The sequence below is a fragment of the Osmia lignaria genome, chromosome 7 (assembly GCF_051020975.1).
Source record: "Osmia lignaria lignaria isolate PbOS001 chromosome 7, iyOsmLign1, whole genome shotgun sequence".
Lineage (NCBI taxonomy): Eukaryota > Metazoa > Arthropoda > Insecta > Hymenoptera > Megachilidae > Osmia > Osmia lignaria.
This window is the reverse complement of record NC_135038.1, coordinates 1,337,626-1,358,162: the sequence shown is the minus strand read 5'-3', so window position 1 is coordinate 1,358,162 and position 20,537 is coordinate 1,337,626. Positions and strand designations below refer to the sequence as shown.

At 36.5% G+C, this 20,537-nt stretch overlaps 2 protein-coding genes across 2 annotated transcripts; one reads left to right on the top strand and one right to left on the bottom strand.

Moving 5' to 3' along the window:
- Positions 1 to 327: 327 nt before the first annotated feature.
- LOC117611153 (ALG1, chitobiosyldiphosphodolichol beta-mannosyltransferase) lies at positions 328 to 4,488 on the top strand. Its single transcript, XM_034339085.2, has 6 exons — positions 328 to 715; positions 875 to 1,217; positions 1,281 to 1,528; positions 1,587 to 1,760; positions 1,838 to 1,952; positions 3,442 to 4,488. The coding sequence occupies exons 1-6, from the start codon at positions 439 to 441 to the stop codon at positions 3,650 to 3,652; spliced, it is 1,368 nt and encodes a 455-aa protein (XP_034194976.2). The 5' UTR covers positions 328 to 438; the 3' UTR covers positions 3,653 to 4,488.
- Positions 4,489 to 11,003: 6,515 nt separating this feature from the next.
- Positions 11,004 to 20,329, bottom strand: LOC143305441 (uncharacterized). Its single transcript, XM_076689108.1, is given in 5 exon segments — positions 11,004 to 11,021; positions 11,272 to 11,752; positions 11,834 to 12,351; positions 20,036 to 20,205; positions 20,326 to 20,329. Coding segments are annotated over 5 exon segments (1,191 nt in total).
- Positions 20,330 to 20,537: the final 208 nt, after the last annotated feature.

Here is a 20,537-nt window from a genome sequence, read left to right as displayed (position 1 = left end):
CTTGGCGGAGCACCACCGCTTCCACTCGCTTGAGGGTGGACCGAAACCAGGGGGAAGGACCTCCTCTGGACAAAGATGGGTTCCTCCACCATTGGACCGGGGATGATTCTGAGGGAGAATCCAGGATCCATTGAAGAGGGGATTCCAGCCGACATGTAACGAAGATCTTCACCACCAAGTTTAGATCGATTTCAAGCCTCAAACCGTTTAAATACACTTTTCAAAGTTATTTTTTGAATAAAGCAGTTATAACTTTTACCAAAAACGCTAAGGTGTTTATTTTGCGCGCCGCGAGCAGAGTGCTTCAGTGCTCCACGGGCACCTTACTCACGGCTCAGAAATCCCTGAATTTCCCTACACCGCAAGGAGGAAACGCAACACATTAAATTAACAAGAGTAAAGTTTGAAGAGCCTGAGCAATTATATACGTATTTTACCATGTTGAGAATTTATTTAGTTTGTGCACTTTTGTTAATCTTGTACATAATTAGAAAATTATGTATAAAAATATTGAGAAAACGTAAAAATGTTTGCGTTCTTGTTCTTGGAGACTTAGGTAGAAGTCCTAGAATGCAATATCATGTAACATCATTTGTAAAAGAAGGTTTTACGGTAGATTTTATAGGTTATCCTGGTGCACTACCACTAAAAGAAATTAGAGAAAATCCTCAAATACGCATTTACTATCTTTCATCACCTCCCAGCCTAGAAAACAGTATGTCTTTAGTTTTGTTGTAAATTTATAAATCTACATTTATTTAAAATAAATTTTTTTGTTAAATATATTTCATTTAATAATTGCACTCTGTAAGAAAATCATTGTAGTACTAGTTATTTGAAAACAGATTCAAAGAAATAATTTTTAATATTTCAGAATTGTCACTCTTTTTGTGCTATGTTATAAAAACATTATGGCAAAGTTTTAATCTGTTATGGATTTTATTTTACAAACATATACCAACTCATATGCTGGTGCAAAATCCACCTGCAATACCAACAATCCCAATTTGTTGGTTGTACTGTATCATTGTGGATTCACATTTCACTATTGATTGGCATAATTATGCATTTACTCTTATGGGACTTAGTTTAACAAATGATCATTTGCTTGTAAAGTTTGCAAAAACTATTGAAATGTATTGTGGTTCGAAAGCACATGACAATTTCTGTGTTTCTCAGGCAATGAGAAAAGATTTACAACTAAATTGGAAAATCAAGTACATATATCTAAATTTAATTTTTTGATTTTACTTATGTTAATCAGTATTTAATTTTTTTAGAGCGGAAGTATTATATGATCGTCCAACAAATGAATTTCATCCGATATCGTTAAAAGAAAAACATATGTTTTTAATGAAACTAAGCAAAAAATATAATGTATTTAAAGGTCAAAAGGAAAATACAACTATATTTACAGAATGTACAAAAAATGAAATACAGTTATCTTCTAAAAGATCTGGTTTTATCGTGTCAAGCACAAGTTGGACTGAAGATGAAGATTTTTCAATATTATTAAATGCATTGGAAGGTAATTTGTTATATAATAACATATTTGTTATTATAATTTAAATATTTTTATTTTACAGAATATGAAAACATGATTGTGCAAGGTATTTGTAATCTACCTGATTTAATTTGTGCAATAACTGGTAAAGGTCCATTAAAAGAATTTTATAAAAGTATAATAGAATTGAAAAATTGGAAACACGTTACAGTTATAACGCCATGGTTGGAAAATGAAGATTATCCTAAAATGCTGGGTACTAAACAATGATATGATGCTTGTATTGATTTTTTATGTATTTTCGTATATAAGAAAGAAAACTTTTATGTACAGCTAGTGCAGATTTAGGTATTTGTCTTCACACATCGTCTAGTGGTTTGGACTTACCAATGAAAGTTGTTGATATGTTCGGATGTGAACTTCCAGTGTGTTCGTATAATTTTGAATGGTAAGCGAAGTAAAACCACATCAAGTATGATATCGAAATATGATGTTTAACTCACCAATTTCATTCAAATTTTTGTAAACTGTAGAAGAAGCGCTTCCCATCCGATTTCGATATTTCTTTTAATATGTTGTAAAATTCGACATTTCGGGTAACTTTTTTCCTCTAATCTATAATGTTAGACTTGCTGAATTTTCGAAACATTCGCAAACAAATATCGGGCGAATTTGTAGTAAAAGCATTCCCTCAGTGATTTTGACGATTTTTGAATTTTGTAAAATTATACATTTTAAGGGGATAGACACGGGTAGTGCAGTAAGGTTACCAACAAATTGGGATATTATCCGCAAAATAAGGCTTAAAAAGGGATTTGGGAAATGACGTTTTTCGTCCTTATATGAGAAGATTTGAGGCTGGGCGAGGGCTGATTCGAAAGAGGAAGGTTCAGTGCAGCGCGCTCTGGTTATGATTCAACGAGATTATGTTAATATTTAGTAATGTAAGGGTCCAAAGTAGAGCAAAAATATGATAAAATACACTCGCAGAATCCAAGTATTTTTCGATCACTAAAAGAGTTTTGTGACTTATACGATGATCAGAGCGCGCTGCATTGAACCTTCCTCTTTCGAATGAACCCTTATTCAGCTCAAAATCTTCTCATAAAAGGACGAAAAACGTAATTTCGTGACTACATTCCCACATACGAATTCCGCCATTTTGTGGATAATACAGAGCAAATTATGTGACAATTTTAGTTCCGCTAGTAGTTATAAGGTGGCGTCTAACTAAGAATGCTGCCGATTTGGAATTGTAGCCAAAATCAAGCGTTAACTTGGTCATGTCATTCGAACTGTACCTGCGAGGACAAGCAATAAAGGCAAAACCGCCGCAAGTATTCTGACGAATACATTTGAATGCTGAGTGAGATGCACTGCGTTCGTGCTGTCCTCTCGTTCTGAATGTTGATTGTCCCTTTTCGGTAAATTTTGACTGATGCAAACCTCGCTCAAAGAGGAGGTATATGTAACAAGAGAAGATTATATCTCCTCTTTGCAATAATTCTGTAATTATTTACATAAGTTGTATGTGAAATATTTATTTATTTAAATTATTTGCAATCACTTAGAGTATTGACTAATACTTCCCTGTATTTTTTATTAGTTTCAAAAAACAAAATTACTATAGCTTTCTGAAAATACAGGGTGCATCACGCAATTGGGACGGGTTATATCTTGAATTTGGTAAGAGATAGGAAAAAGCTATTGATGTAAAAGTTGAATGTTATAATAATGTCTATTTTTCTACGACTTGTAAAATCTAGTGGGTAATTTTTTCTCACATGGCGCGTTTATGGTCGTTGGACATTAACGCAGATATGGCCCCAGCATTAGAGAACAAACGTTGCTTAAAATGTTAAATTTTACGGCATGTTAAAAACGCCATTTCGACAAGTTCACCTTTTATTTATATGTATATGATTTTTGTTTTTCAGCTTATCAGAACTTGTTAATCATGAACAGAATGGAATGATTTTTTCAAGTTATAAAGAATTAACACAACAATTAAGAACATGGTTTGAAAATTTCCCTCATAATGATGCTCAACAGAAATTGGATAAAAAATTTCGGAAAGAACTGCATAAATTTAAAGAAGATCAATGGCATGATAATTGGATTTCTATTGTGTTACCTTATTTTAAATGAGAATATGGGGCACATTGTGTATGTATGGAAGTCGTGGATGAGCAACAATAACCGCTTAGGTGAACTGAGTTTTACACATTCCAGTAAGCAATAAGTTTTGTCAATGAATCAGTTTTTTGTTTATTATGTCTTTTGACACCAAATTATGTTATTGTGTGACATTTTTCATCTATCATGTTAGTCGAATAGTCGCTCTAAAAGAACTAAATTTGCGAATACATCATAGAAAGACTTAAAATAAAAAATGTGGTTATTATTTAGATTACGGACGGCACCTCCAATTTCGATGATTTTTATTAAATATGTTGTAGAAATCAACATTTCGAACTTTTTCCTATACATACATGGTGTCCCAGAACTGGGGTAGAGCCGAAGAGGAATGATTGCAAAGGTCATGGTAAACAACTTTTTCCTTTGCCAAAATGTTGTTTAAGGCTTCGTTTTCGAGTTATTAACGAAAAACACTGGCCAATCAGAGCGCGCCTTTAGCGCGGGCCGAACCACGAGAGTGTTGGGTATGCTCTGCGTTCAAGCCGTGGTCGTGATCAAGTGCATCGGCACCACGTCGGTATAATAGGGCAAAAGTTGTATCGAATAGTGTATAAAAAAAAGAAAAGAATAATAGTATCGAATTATTGATTGCTCATGAACAACGAATAAAGTAATGAATCGTTGTTCATGTAGAATGAATAAATCGAATTGATCCAACACTTTTATTTGTTGTACGATAGGAGTTTAGAAAAATACTTGGTAGTCACTTTTGAAAAAAAAATGAGAAAAACGAATAAACGTTTTGGATATCAAAATAAATTTGCAAATAGTAAAAAAAGAGATTAGGTTCCGTATTTATTTTAAACGACTAAAACTGTTCTACCAGTTCAGTTTTCTTATTGTGCTATGCCAACAGATTGCGAGCCGTTCGTTCGACACAGCAGTCGCTGAGCACGCGCGCTGTACGCACTCGGATTGGTCGGTGTTTTTTGTTAATAACTCGAAAACGAACCAACATTTTGGCAAAGGAAAAAGTTGTTTATAATCACCTTAGCAATCATCCCTCTTCGGCTGTCGAGGTAGTCGCGTGACACCCTGTATATCCGCGATGATCGCAAAAATTTATAAAATTTGTTGTTTATTAACCATTTAAATTCGGTCTTTTTTTTTCGATTTATGGTTATTACCTAAGAGATAGAAGCCCAAAATCACCTTACACTATCCTACAAATACTACTGGTTCCACTAAAAAGGGTGAAATAAAATAATTTTTAACAAAACACAAATCCGACTTCGAAATAAACATTTTTATTCACTATCACGTTACTATTGCATTGAACACAAATGAAAAACATGTAATATTCCGCACTACAGTAAAGCCTGGATAAATGCAACCGAGATTGGGACCCAGTGGTTGCATTTATCCAAGCGAGGTGTCGAATCTCGGGTTACACACGACGCCAGTCAAGCGTGAAGGTAGAAAGAGACAGACAGTGAGGAAAAAGAGAGAGGCACAATGATCAAAGGAAAGAGCCGAAACGTATCGGTGTGACTAATACTAATTCAAGTATAAAACATTTTTGTTTTTGACTTTTTTTTACTGAAACTTTTACTAGCTTATTGGTGAAATATGATTAAAATGATACAAACACGATAGTTTGAATTATAATTGCTTGCTAAAATTGATGTTAAAAGTTGGCGAAAAGCAAGAGAGTTCGAAATCAAAACCAGCCGCGGTATCGGCTCTGGTTTCAAAGGTTTCATTTATCCAGGTGAGGTGCCGATTCTGGGCATTTAAATGTTGCATTTATCCAAGCGAGGTGTCGATTCTGAGTCCGTACACATCTTTTGTATTCAGCCGACATGCCGATTCTGCGTCCGTACACATCATTTATATTCAGTCGTGGTGTCAATTCTATGTTGTTTATTCTATTACTATTGTTTATAAATATAATTCAAACTATATCGTGTTTGATGTCATTTTAATCAGAAAAATCTCACAAATGCGTTAGTAAAAGTTTCATTAAGAAAAAGTTAAAAATAAAAAAGTTTTATCGTTCAATTAGTATTAGTCACACCGATATAACGGTTCGGATCATATTACTATAGCAATGCTATACGCAAAAACGCAGAGCTCTCAAATCGAGCAGCATCGACGAGTCGTTAGTCATCGAAAAACGATTGAGACCCGTGGTAGAACCGCTGGAACGAATTATCGAGAATATGTCAGCGGAATCGCCACATTCAGACACGATCGATATAAAATCCGAGTCGACATTCCCAATTTTTAATATTAAAGAACCGCAAAAATTGACGTCAACTCCGTTTCTTAACCCTCAAAGCGCACAAACTGCAAGAGCACGCATTTATTCCGACCCTGGTACATCTTCGAGCGAACAGACGGTGGATGTGACGAAAGATCGTCCCGATTTTCATCGTGAAGAATCGATACATGCCGTTGAAACGTACGGCGACAGCGACGAGAATCTTAATGTTTCTATGCAGCGAATTTCGGACAAGCCTAGTGTAACGTCCCGGAATTATTATCGCGAGTACGCTACTGCACCGACTGCGTAGGGAGAGCGGTTCCCTATGAGAAGGCGACTCGTAAATAACAAAATAATGAAGGGATCATAGGTTCGGGTGGTGCGCGGTAAAGGAGTGAAATCCAACGTTAATTCTTTTCTCAAAAATCGTAATGAGTTTATTCAAGAAAGTTGTGTTGTGTTTGGTTATAATATGTATATATATAAGAAAAGGTAAGTAATTATCTGAGTTATATGAAAATGTAAGTAATGAAAATAATATAAAGAATTAATGTAATCAGTGTACAAATGTTGCGCCCTGTTCTTGAAATACAAAAGGAAAATAATTATATTAGTTAAGTACAGTGAGTGCGCCCTGTATAAAAAATTACAAAGAAAAATAACAAAATAGTTTGACCTAAAATAAAATACAAAGAAAAAATTTAATTGATTAGTGAACGCGTCTCTAGATACGATTATAAAAATTCTAAATCTATAACTTGAGTTTATAACAAAAAAATAAAATTATTCAAATAAATTGTTCGATTGTCGGGGAGTTGGCGTGGATCCGTTCCGACACTGTAGGAGCTAGCCCGTTCGGCCGCAGTATGATTTCTGAGCAACTTAGCCGTCACTGATAGGCCGCATCCAAGGAGCTTCTGCTTTCGCTCGCTCGTTAAGCTTGGTTGCGAACACTGCAGGATGGTATCGTCGCTCAAGAGCCAGTGTACTAATAGGCCGCATCCAAGGAGCTTCGGCTTTCGCTCGCTCGTTAAGCTTGGTAGCGAACCTGACACATATGAGAACCGCTGCGAACCGGTGGTCGAGCGCTCCGGGTCTGACGCGGAACCTTTGCCGCCTCGCCGACAAAAGAATCTAAGCTACTGGAAACCTATGTAGTAATCGTATCATAGATCCGTGTCGGACTACGATCAGAATCGAAGTGAAATAGCTCCTCGCGGCACGCTCGTATTTATACCCGAGATTTGCTTGCGTAGCAGTTTTTTCTACACGCGTTTTCGATACCGGAAGTGTTTGGACTTTGACCGGAGTGTACGTGACTCCGCGCGTATCGCTGTTTCTGTCTATGCGTAGTGCTATCTTTCTTTACTCTGCGCTCTATTCCTATCTCTTTCTACGTGTTATTCCTCTATCTATGTGTCCTACGTCGATCTTTTATCGACGCGGTAATTATCGATGTATATTTTTGAGTATAAATTTTGTTAAGTATAAATATAATTAAATACAACATTCTTTTCCTATTTGTTAAATATGAATATAATTGTCAATCTGAATCGTGTTAATACAATAATAATAAAAAAACGAAGTGTTATAACTTTGATTGTATAAAAACTAAAAAAAAATAAATATATATATTTTAATAATTAATAATGATGGCTTTTTATTTATTCTTCTTCCTGCGGGATGTTACACTAGCGAAAACATACGTAGCCATTTCACGGAAAATTTGGGGCTGTTGGCAGCTAAATACATTCAATTACTCTGTACCGATCGTGAGAAGAAGATTTTTCCGTGTATGGTAGACATGGTGGTACACATCAATATCTCCCCAAATAGGGCCCTCATCTATCGTGGAGATTGATCGTTGTAAAAACGTTGGAATAACAATTATGATAAAAAATGGAGTATCGTTGACAACGACAAGATCCACTACAAAAAACGAGCCAGAAATGACAACCAACCCAAACGTCGCCAGTTCACGCCAGAAGACATCGAAATGCAGAACCGACCGACCGCCACCCCAACAACGTGGCCCTCAGATCTACAGATAGCAGAGCTACCAGAAGCACAACAAAACGGAACAACGAACCCCGGCTTCAAAAACCAAAACAATCCTGTACTACTAAAACTAAAGAACGGGATCAGAAGGCTTAAGAAAAAAAATAAAAATAAAAACACGCACCACATAGAAGAAGAAAATATATATGATTTATTTTTATACAAGTTTTGTTCCATAAAAAGAAAACAATTTAACTCTCCTCTCGAAATAGAGGCGCAAGGTCCAAGATATTATCCTCGTCCCACTCCCATACTTCCCGGAGGGTACGCCGAAAATAGGCCCGGTACCACTGGACGGCCTTCCGGTATGCGACATTAACGTGCCCCGGGTAAACCGCGTGAGTACCATCTTCACGCTGAAAAAGGGCATCACAAGAAAACGGAATAATAAATCAAAAACAAAAAAAGAAAAAAGAATGATGTCAGGACTACTCACCCAAGATCGGGATACGTCTTCCTTGAATAGTGATAGATCCATATTATTAAACGACAAAGTTTCTTTTAAAGTAATCGCAACACCTAACCGACCAGTTTATATACCACCAAGCCCCCACCAGGTTTGCCAGGAGCATAGCGACGATTAGTCCTACATCGACAATTTTTCAACGTGGACAACCGTCTTACCGACGCTGGTCTCAGATTATAACAATAGAAGGCATCGTACGATTAGAATGCGTCCCGTCGACGTAACACCGGAACACGCGGACAAACTCTTATCGTCCGTATATTCTAACATAAAGATTGCAGCTCCGGCCAAGTACTAGGTCGGTGATCACGTGCGAGTTAGTTGAGAAAACATCTCCCTCCAAACTCTAAGACCTGAGATGAGTAAGAACTCCGGTCTCTCTCTCATAAAATTGCAAGGTTTGCATGAGCTCGAAACCCTACAGGCTTATAAAGATACTTGGAAATTAATAATATTTTACTCGTGGAGCAAAGAATAAATTATGTTTTTACGAATAATTATTTATTTTATAATGCCCCTAAGGCAATGTTCTTGTGGATTGTGGAATTATGAATCGTTTATCATCGTAAGCACTAAGCACCTTCTTTTCTTCACATATAGAATATACATTGTGCAATTTTGAACGAATACATCTCTGTTCACGATGCACTTCTAAACGATCATACAAGCAACGTATATAATCATCGAAGGAAATAGTTTTCCTAATTATGTTACTTTTGACACTCTTCACTTTTTTCGTGTCCCGTTTGCCCTCTACGCGCAAAGCATACATTTTCGACCGAAGTCCGACAAACTCAGTCATTATACACCCATTATTTTCATCCTTCATTAATCCCTGGTACTTTTTTATTTACTCGCGGCATACTGTAAACATTGTCCTCGGTATAGTCACTCGTGTCAAATCGATGTATATCGCGTTTCATTACATCGTATATGTCATCACATTCCAGTTCGTATATAAGACTGTCTGTGTCTGTGTATAATATTTTACAAAGATGTTTAAATTTCGGCCAAACATAATCATGATGGAATTCGTACAAACATGTTTTTGATATATCCAGAATACACATGCCAACATAAATAGGTTTTGTAAATTTAATTTCCAACTTTCGCATCTCTATTGCGACCAAATGTTCCGAAAATATTGATCTGCTATGAAAATTTGGTTTTGATATCAGGGCCTCGGCCCCGTATCTACCTTGCCATTTTGTAACTAATTTAACGTCTACATGATTTCTAACGTTCTCCATAGTTTTCCCAAAGACTGCATTATTCATTAATTTAAATAAATTCTTTTCAAAATCATTTTTAGCTACAGTTCTAAGTTGCGTGTTTAAATTAATGTATTCGCGAAGCCATGGAGATTGTTTAAATTCTAAAACGCGATGAATTACAGAAACTTTTAAGCCATGATTTAGGCATTGTTGAAGATTGCGGTAATGGATGATGTAACGTTGCTTATCCTGAACTGTAGTGAGTAGTTTCTCATGTTTGGCATTAGGAGGCTTCTCGCGTATTGGACAAAAAGGTAAATCTGCATGCTTATCGTGTAATTCTAGCGGAAATTTCAAATCGACTTCCAAAATGTATCCAATATCCGAATTTTCGGATATCGCATGTGTTGTAATAGGTGAATATTTCAACATGGTTAACACCCGTGGCGCTCCTCTAATAGTTCGACGCGTCATATGACGTCCTCAAGAAACAAAAGAAAGCGAGAGACATGCAGTCTCCTAGCTAGATGCGCAGTATTCGGTACAGTCGTTGTGCAGGTTTAGAGGAGAGAAAGAATAAATATACATTTTATTAAACATAATACAAATAAATAGCATTATTATAAATATAAATAAAGTCTACAATTCAATTGCTGCCTAAGCCGTGAACTAATTAAAAACATAAAATTCCTATTCCAACAGCATGAATGTTAAAAGTTTGAATTTCATTATCGTCTAACCACTTAAACTCGCCGTAAGGTAGATACTGCGACATTGCCCATCCATACAAATTATTAATGTCGAAATAAACTGAATATCGCGATGGTTCTTCGGAATTGTACGAATCCATGTATTTATTATTGGCCTTTGCGTATCGATTAGAAAAAAGTAGCATATCGATATCTGTCAATAATTCTAATTCGATACGCGTGTGCTTCAGCATTGCATCCCACGTAAAACCGGGTAAAGTATAGTAATATGCAGGATCCAATTTGTAACTTCTCAAACAGCTGCTTCGAAAATTTTCAAAAATGTCGGCCAATAATAAAACGTCTGTTTTTAAATATAAATCGCTATATTCGCCAAGTGTTTTTATATTAAAACTGCGCCAGACTTTTATCGCGTGGTCATAATCCTGCTGTGAAACTGCACAGTCGCTTAGTTGATTATAAAATTTCTCACATGTCGGCAATGTTGTCTCATTTAGTTTCATATAGTCGGTAACATAATCGTATGGAAAGATGCCTTTTCGTGTTAGCAAATCAAATTTTATTTCATCCAAAAAATTAAATTGCGATCGTAAAATCATCATATCGTCTTTCTCTAAATACGAACTCAATTTATCTAAACTTGCACTTAAAAATTTGAATGAACCTATAAATCAAAGCGAAATTTTGTAACGTTTCACAATCGTTGAAAATGAAATATATTTTTCTTTTGTAATTGGCAATACTGATGTTGAACTTTCGATAATCGTTACTAATTCTTTTATTACAAAATGTGCATCGTATCCCGATAAGTTATGAAATACTATCGGTATAAAACGTTTATTTTTATAATTAAAATTACATCCCTGATGAGCAGGTCCTCGGTAACGACCAGTGAAATGGCAATGATCTCGAACTTTTGTTTTGTCGATGTCGAACGGTTTTTCGCAAATATAACAATGCGTTGCATTCATATAATTTTCTCTTTCATCACCCGTCAAATTTGTCATGGGCACAATCGTATTAAATAATGGTGCAATTTTTCTTACAAGGTTCTCAAGTTCATTCACGAACCATGCAGCACAGTCAGGACCCCGATACGTGCGATACTCACACACCGATGCGTTGTACGAACAGTGAAAATAATATCCCACACTGTATGCTTCGTGCTGCTGGTATGCATTGCAGTGTCCTTGATTGATGCTGCCGATAACCTTCTTAAGCAAGCATTCGAAATCGGCGTACACGATGAATGGATGACGTTCTCGGTGACAAAAATTATCAAACTTTATTCATTTATCCTCATTTGACGATAGAATGATTGCACAGTCGTTCATCTTCGCGCAATCCTTCGTATGTTTCAATAACTTTTCTTCCGCACAAAAGTAGTGAAGACATCTGCATATAAACAAAGTAGCTGCATTAGTACAAAAAAAAAAACGTATACACTGAAATATATCTTAATGTTGTGATACAAACCTGTCACAAATATAAGTTTTATGTTCCTTTTTACTGAGCTGGCTTGAAACAAGCCGGGACAGACTTTTAATCCATACAAAGTGATGCACATTATGGTTGGGGGTTTCAAGCATCAGCAGGTTAACGTGACGAAATCTTTTGTTGGTGGTAAGTTGGAGCGGAACACACTTTTTCATATTCAAGTCCCAGAAATAAACGTTTATCGAAACATCGTTTTGACGCTCTAATTTTGGTATTTGATTAAACGTTACTGGAAATGCGATGCCATCCAAATTTAAAACGGTGTTGTAGTTGGGATATGATGATGGTCGATGTGCATTCACATGGAGGGGATATAATGCTGCAACTATTGATCTGACAAAACTTGTATCATCGTCAACTGCCACATTTACTACCGCTCTTTTGTCCTTAATTGTTTTTGCTATGTCGGTGTAACAACCAGCGTGCATCGGATTGCATTTATTGATATTTAACATCAAATGCCGAATTTTCGATAACGCCCAACCGCTGTCCCGTTCCTGAAATTCTTCCAGCAGTGTTAAGGTTGAATTCACAACGTATTTGTCATACCAATCGTTCAAGTTCGATGTAGAAAATAATTGCTTATTTTTCGCAATCAAATTTTTCACATCGCTTTTATTATTAACAGTAAACTCCCCATAGAATACCGTATTCACTTTTATGCATGAATGATTTTGGAAAACTTCCGCTAGACGTTGGAATACTATTTTTCTAGCATCTTCCAAAAAGTTTCGTGGGTCAATATTCTCGGTGTTGATTATAATTCCAGTAGTTATCCGGTTATAGAAAGCTGATTCTACGTCTTCCCAGATAAGAGATGATGATGATGCGTGTGATTCAGCACCTGTTCTCCCTTGACCTTCACCTATTTTTACAGATCTGTGTAATTCTGCTCTTAACGATTTAAATCTCGCTATCCTGGCTGTTAAACTATTTTTCAAACCAGTTGATAAGCCCTTTTCGAGTCCTATCATTAAATCAATGCATTGATTGCATTGCGCCAGACATGCGTCTCGGTCGTCGTTACTACTTATGGTCGCAATACGTCGGGGTAAAAGTTGTTCTATACATGCAAGTTCGTTCAGTAATATTGCCTTTTGACCACTAGGATGATCATTGTTACGATGCAATGTTCTACGCAAGGCGCCGATTCTTTCTTTGTGTGCTTCTATATCTCGCCGTCCTTCGACTGATAAATCGCCTCCCATTTGTAATCGATCGTCTATCAATTCAATGCATTGGTCACATTGCATCAAGCACTCACAACGCTCATCTTCGGTATTGATGTTCATTACCCGTTGCACCAATAATTCGGCAATGCGTTCGAGTTCTCGCAGTAACGTGGTCTCCATTTCTCTTTTTCACAAACGCGTTAAGTATTCATGCACTTCTGATTATCAAACTACATATGACACTCTCTTTTTCACAAACGCGTTAAGTATTCATACACTTCTGATTATCCAACTACATATGACACACATCGCCGATTTTCTCCCATTTTTATTAAAGCCTCGATCTCATACATAGAGAAAAAGGTTCAATCTGTGCTAATGATGATAGCACCCACACATACACGAATTGCAGTGTCAGATTTACTGCGTCAACATAAAAACTGCAAAAATAGTTGAAGGTTATGGGAATGTCATTGATGATGGTGTTTAATTACAGTTCAATATTGCAGCGTCAACAAAAAACCTCATTTCCAAGACGTAGAAAAAATTCCGTTTAAGGCGGGAGGGAGTCTTGTGGTGGTCTTCCGATAAGAAAAAATAGTTCAAGGGGGTGGGGGTCTCATAGGTGTCAAATTTCAGTTCAAGGTGAGGTTGGGTGTTATAGGTGACGCCAAAAATAGATTTTATCTCAAGGTCATGAGGTGGGGGTCTCGTAGGTGTCAAATTTCAATGCACTTCTGATTATCAAACTACATATGACACTCTCTTTTTCACAAACGTGTTACAAAAACCTCATTTCCAAGACGTAGAAAAAATTCGGGTGGGGTGTTATTCATGGTCATGGGGTCGGGGTGGGGCTCATAGGTGTCAAATTTCAGTTCAAGGTCATGGGGGTGAGGCGGGATGTTATAGGTGACGCCAAAAATAGTTCAAAGTCAAAAGGGCGCTAGGCAGGTTCTAATTCACTTGCGTCACCATTTTTTTGCTGACTCAGCAGAAATTTGACACCATCAGCAGAAATATGATACCCCCCACCCCCACCCCCGACGATGTCAAATTTCAATTCAAGGTGGGGGTGGGGGTGGGGAGTATCATATTTCTGCTGATGGTGTCAAATTTCTGCTGAGTCAGCAAAAAAAATGCTGACGCAAATGAATTAGAACCGGCCTAGCCCCACTACTGCTTTGCACACGCAGCCTTTGTCTGGTCTAATTCCTGCAAATCTAATGGAATCAGAGAAGATAACAACATGTTCTCGTTGCCTGCGTCATCTTAAAAAACACAAAGTTCCATCACAGGCATTCTGGAACGAAATGGAACTAATGCCTGTACCTCAGGAGATAGCAGATTTATTGGAAATCGAAAAACAAATGTGCAGAATAGTACCGTTTCTTAAAATCATGAAAATTCAGAATCGCTTCAGTCAAGATTGGTGCAAAGGTCAGGTAGTCCTATTTGCCCGCGATGTGTTCGAAGTAGCCGAGCAACTTCCAGTTAGATTAAACCAAACCGGTGTAATGATTGTAGTGGAAAGCCTCGAAAATTTGGAACGACAACGACAGTTTCAAATAGACGTTGGCAAACTTCGAGTAGCTTTACAATGGCTATTACAAAATAATGCTTTATACAAAGATGTGCGGCCATGTTCTTCTAATATTACCAATAACATTTTGGAAATAGCTGATGTCGTTGAAGAGCCTTGTATTGTAACAAACGAAAGGGAAGTTGCACAAAGAAATACTGAATCAAACAGTAGATTTGTGAATGTTGGACAGAATGTAGCTATTTTACGAGGCTCGTGCCATCAAGCTAGCGATCGCTTCAGTATCGAATTTCGCGGTAAGCAATGTACTGGCATAGCTGCAGTTGCTTGTGTTGCGTTTAATTTGCTCGATCCTAGTACGTGGGGTACTAGTGATGTCGATTACGTAGTTTTAGTGGGTGATAAATATTATCGTGATTGCATTGAAGCGCAAAATAATCCTGACCCCAGCGAAATCACTGTAGATCAGGCATGTCTAACTCATATGATATTACGGGCCACATGATTATTTTGTATTAAGTTGGGGGCCGCATGTTTTCAATGTTCAAAAAATTAATAAAATACGATTTTTAGAATGATTATATTATGTATTATGTATTTATTAGACTCAGTGTCAAGCTCAATGTATTGTACAGGGTGTTCGACAACAGGTGGGCAAAATTTTAAGGGGTGATTCTAGGGATCAAAATAAGACGAAAATCAAGAATAACGAAATAGCGTTTGCGGCTTTGTTTTCCAGTAATTAACGTTTAAAAATTCGAGTAAAAAGCGCCTAAAACCTGCAATTCGCCCAGCACCGACGACTGAACGTCAGGTCAGTAGGGGAAGGTACAATCATAACCAAGAATCGTTGAATAGTAGAAATGTACATCCTGCTATTCTGTTTCTCGGTACTGCAGCATTCGGCGTCGATTCTTGGTCATGACTGTACCGACCCCTGCTGACCTGACGTTCAGTCGTCGGTGCTGGGTGGATTGCAGGTTTCAGGGGCTTTTTACTCGAATTTTTAAACGCTAATGACTGGAAAACAAAGCCGCAAACGCTATTTCGTTATTCTTGATTTTCGTCTTATTTTGATCCCTAGAATCACCCCTTAAAATTTTGCACACCTGTTGTCGAACACCCTGTATATTATACATACATAGTCGTTTTATATTTCATGTCATTTTTTAAACTAATAATATTTTACATTTTATTGTATATTATACAATATACAATACATACATAGACATTTTATATTTCATGTTATTTTTTAAACTTAAACTATAAATATTTTATATTTTTTATAAAAAACAAAAATAAAAGTTATAATAAGAAATAAACAAAATCACAGTTTAATATTACTTTTTAGAAGATATTTGACATCGTTTTTCACAAAGTAAGTCATCAAAATTTGGTTGAATATATTGAGCTGATGCAATTTTTAAAATTGATGATGAATGTTGATCGGTTACTCTTGACCTTTCTGAATTTTTGTTATTTTTCATTAAAGAAAATAGTTGCTCGCATAAATAAGTGCTTCCGAACATAGCCAGTTGTTACGTCCGGGTTCATTTTCATAAACCCGACCTTACGTTCCTCATCGGGTGCGCTGCACTTGGAAACTTTCTACGTGAAGGGCGCAAGGAAGGGCCTTACTAATTTATTTCTTTTCCTCGTTACCTGCTCGCGCTCCTCCGATCTTGTGTTCTTCCGTAGGGTGCGTGTGCACTTGGAAGTGATTCCTCACGGAGAACACCAGAAAGGAGTTTGAGATTAAAATTAAAATTCTTCTTTTCTTTTTCTTTTACTAGTTTCAATAGCTTAACCGTCAATATACCAAATTTGTGTACCTCGCCAGTGCGAAGCACTTGGAGATAATCCCAGGCGAAGTACACAAAGGAGGCTATATTTAGTTCTTTCAAATAATACGAGTCAACCTTTCCTTGGGATGATTGCCTAGTCGAAACTACGCAGCGACAAAAACTTCGAAAGTCGAAACCGTTTAGGGAGAGGTATCATAAACATCCTTCGTCGCGCGGTTAAGCAGTGCGACGCACTTGGAAATTTCCCAACTTAACCGTGCAACATAAAGAAGAATTTTCTTCTATTCTATTAGCGAGGTACCTCTCATACCTGCAAAGTATGCGTCAGCCGGTCCTTCCACCAAAGAATGAATGCAATTAAGAACGAAAGTGATTGGAATTGAACGAAATGAAACTGTTTGAATGATATTGGAATGCGAGGGTTTGCGTGACAACCGCTGTAGTTCGAAATTGTTCACGAATGTTCAAGACAAAAGGTCGATCGAGACAATAAACATCGTCGTTAAACGTTAAATGTAGAACGTTTCGAATATACGTAAATCGTCGAAATACGAACAAGAACGTTAATAACTAATAAGCGCGGAACGAATATTAACTAAATGCGACACGCATGTATCCGCAATTTGTCGACGATTATAAAACACCGGTTGCATCTTGCGTAAACCGCTAAACAAAGAGATTAACAGAATAATTAACGAATGAATAATAATTAACATTATTCAACTAATGGTCATTCAAAACAGTAAAACAAATATTTGTAGTAAAACGAAGACCTCTTTCGATGCCGGAAACGTCATTGTAAAAGCCTCTTTAATTAGCAAATTCGAATAAATTAAGTCGTAATAGATTTCGAATATTCCAGAAACTTTAGAATTGCGACGCATGAAAACCGCCGTAGCGTTAGAGGGGTAGAAAGAAATGGACAACCTTAGACGAAGGTAGAAAGAAAAGTCAAGAAGGGATGAGAGAACTAGGAAGAGCGGCCAACTAGCCCAATACGCGCGGGATTTCCCCTCCGACACGTACCCTGATTTGCCAAATGATGTCCCCACTTTGGGCCCATGATCGCGGGTCGAATCCTGAGACACGATCGCTTGACTGAGGCAAATCACTCTTCGTCGAAAAATCGCAAGGTGCGTGACGGGAAGCCCGTGTTCGCGTAGAGATAGAGTTGTTAGTAAAATCGCGTAATTAGATTGCTCGGCAAGTCCTCATCAAGGCAGAGTGTCGAGAGTGTTTCGGTTTGCGGTTTTGTGACAAGGACTCATACGGATACGTTAAATTCATTTCACACTTTTCAATTTCTATCTTTTCTGTTTCGTTTTTATATCGTTCGTATATTAATTATTTTTCTTTCTTTTTCCGCGTCGCGTCGATTTTGAAATACTTTCGTGTTCGTTTTGCAATTAATCGTCCCGTAACACCGAAATAAAAGGCCGATCGCGAACGCGTAGTGCAAGTGGCAGTTTTCTCACCTCTTCTTTGACTTCCAGATTTCTAGACAACACCAGCGACTAACCATACAAATCAAAGTCTTATCATATATTATTTTACATCGATCTTGGTAAGTTGTCCATTTCATTTTTATCCAATACGACGAATCTGGACGTGGTGAGGCAAAACGGGCGATCTACGAAACCGTGTATTCTGGAAAGTTTCCCTCTAGATCGTTCCGTTCAGTATAGAGACTCAAGGTATCGAAAATTAACGTTATTGAATAAATTCCGATTCACACGCAAAGAAGACGGCCCCACGAAACCGTGGCTCTGGTAATTTACCCTCTGGGACCGTTCTTTCTTTCTCTTTCGCGCTTAATTCTTCACAGAACATCGTCGCTCGAATCATTGAATCATTTAATCAAACTTCATTTAATCAATAGCTTCAATTTCATATAATTGAAACTTTTCTTTATAATATATTTATTTTCTCTTATATTTCAAACAGCTCGCATTTTCTGTTAACCAACCACCTTTAATGTCACGTTTATTTTTCTGAAATTATATTTTGTTACACCTAACCTGTTTTAATTCATTTACGTTTCGAAACACTTCCTTTTCCTTCATTTTCACGCCTACCATCTTCTTACAAATTCACACGAGGAGCCCGTATGGGACTAGAGTATTGACGAACCCGATTAATCTCTCAATTAATCTATTAATTTATTTAACAACTCTTTTATTGTTCTAATCGTGAGTGATCCAACATCGTCACGAGCGATTAGAACTGGTGGCAGCGCTAATACCGTTCTCAACCGCGTATCAACCATCATTAATTTTCTCCTATTAATTTTTCTTTTTTTCTATTTAGTACGTCGCGCGCCGTATCTCGCTCGCGACGTAACACAGTATACGCGTAACAAACGATAACATTTTAGGAAACCGATCTACAGATAAATATGTATAAAAATCTGGAATTCCAACCTCCATACATTTTTGCTTCAGCAAAGAATCACATTGGATTTCAATTAATTCCATTTGTAAGTTTTTATCAACAATTTCAATATCGATAGATAGAGGTGAAGTAAAAAGACGAAATTGTAGTTCATAGCTTTTAAAATCAGAAAATCTTCGATCGAATTCCGTCTCTAACAATTTAATTTGGTGAACATATTCTGTAAATTTTATTTTAGGTGATTTAAGCAATAGATATTGACAGCTTTCAAAGTGAGACAAGTTTTCTTTTTCTATCTGTTTTCGCCAAAGTAATAATTTTTGTTTGAAAGCGTTAATATTATCAAATAACGTTGTAACAACATGATTTTTGGCTTGAAGCTTAAGATTAAGTTGATTAAGATGACTTGTAATATCAACTGAGAAAGCCAGGTCCTTTATCCATTGTCCATCTTTTAATTCAGCAGATTCATAATTTTTTGTTTCCAAGAAAATTATGATTTCGTCCAGCAATTTGAAGAATCGTTTTAACACTTTATGACTCAAAAGCCATCGAACTTCCGTATAATACGGTAGATCGGTGTATTCACATTCTATATCTTCCAGGAATGAAGCAAACTGACGATGATTAAGTCCACGTGCTCGAATATAATTTATAATTTTGGTGACTATTTTTAAAACATGTCCGATATTTAAAACTTTGGAGCACAGTACTTGCTGGTGAATAATACAATGAAAATGTTCAAAATTATTATTACCATGCTGTTTGCATGTTTCTTTTAATCTTGCAACAACTCCTTTAGTAATATCGGTCATGGTAAGTGCACCATCAGTTGCAGACAAACCAATTTTTCCAATGGTAACTTATACTTCTTCAAAACTTCCATAAGTGCATAAAAAATATCAGCTTCAGTGGTTGTATTATGTATGGGAATGATTTCCAAAAGTTCTTCACTTATTTTTAAATTAACATCGCATTCGCGAATAAAAATGACCAGCTGAGCGATATTTCGAATATCTGTACTTTCATCAATTGCAATAGAGTAGGCTTGAAATGTTGATATTGTTGAATTATGCTGATTTCTCAAATTCTCGGCTATTTCATCAACTCTGCTAGCTACAGTATTTCGACTTAAACTTACACTTTAAAATTTTTTTATTTGTGCTGGACATAATACTGCCGCTGCTTTAATTAGGCATTCGCTAATAAATTCCCCTTCAGTAAATGGTTTCGATCTGCTTGCAATTAAATGTGATAATATATAACTAACTTTTACAGCAGCTGTATTATCTCCAACAGATTTAGTGAATACACTTTGTTGTTTTTGAAGAATTGATTTCAATTCCGACAATTTGTCTTCACGAAGTTTTCCAACGTATTGATCATAGTCTGTTTTATGATTTGTGTCATAGAGCCTTTTAAAATTATATTCCTTAGCAACTGAAATAGAGTTTTTACATATCAGGCATAATATTTTATTCTTGTTTTGAACACAAAAATATTGCAGTTTCCATTTTTCTTGAAAATTACGATGTTCCTCTTTAATTGATCTTTTCTTACTCATTGTTCTTGAAGTTTGATTATATTTTTATTAAATAACTTTTTAGTTTAATATGAATAAAAACCAAAATCCACTTTAGAGTTCAAAATATCATTTCCAAACGATTGAGCAAACACTGCCATACAAACATGTGTCGTGTGTCGGATTAGATCGCTTCGCGTTCTATCATGTTTCTGATCGTCTTGTGTTTTTATCTCCGTTCGGCTTCGGC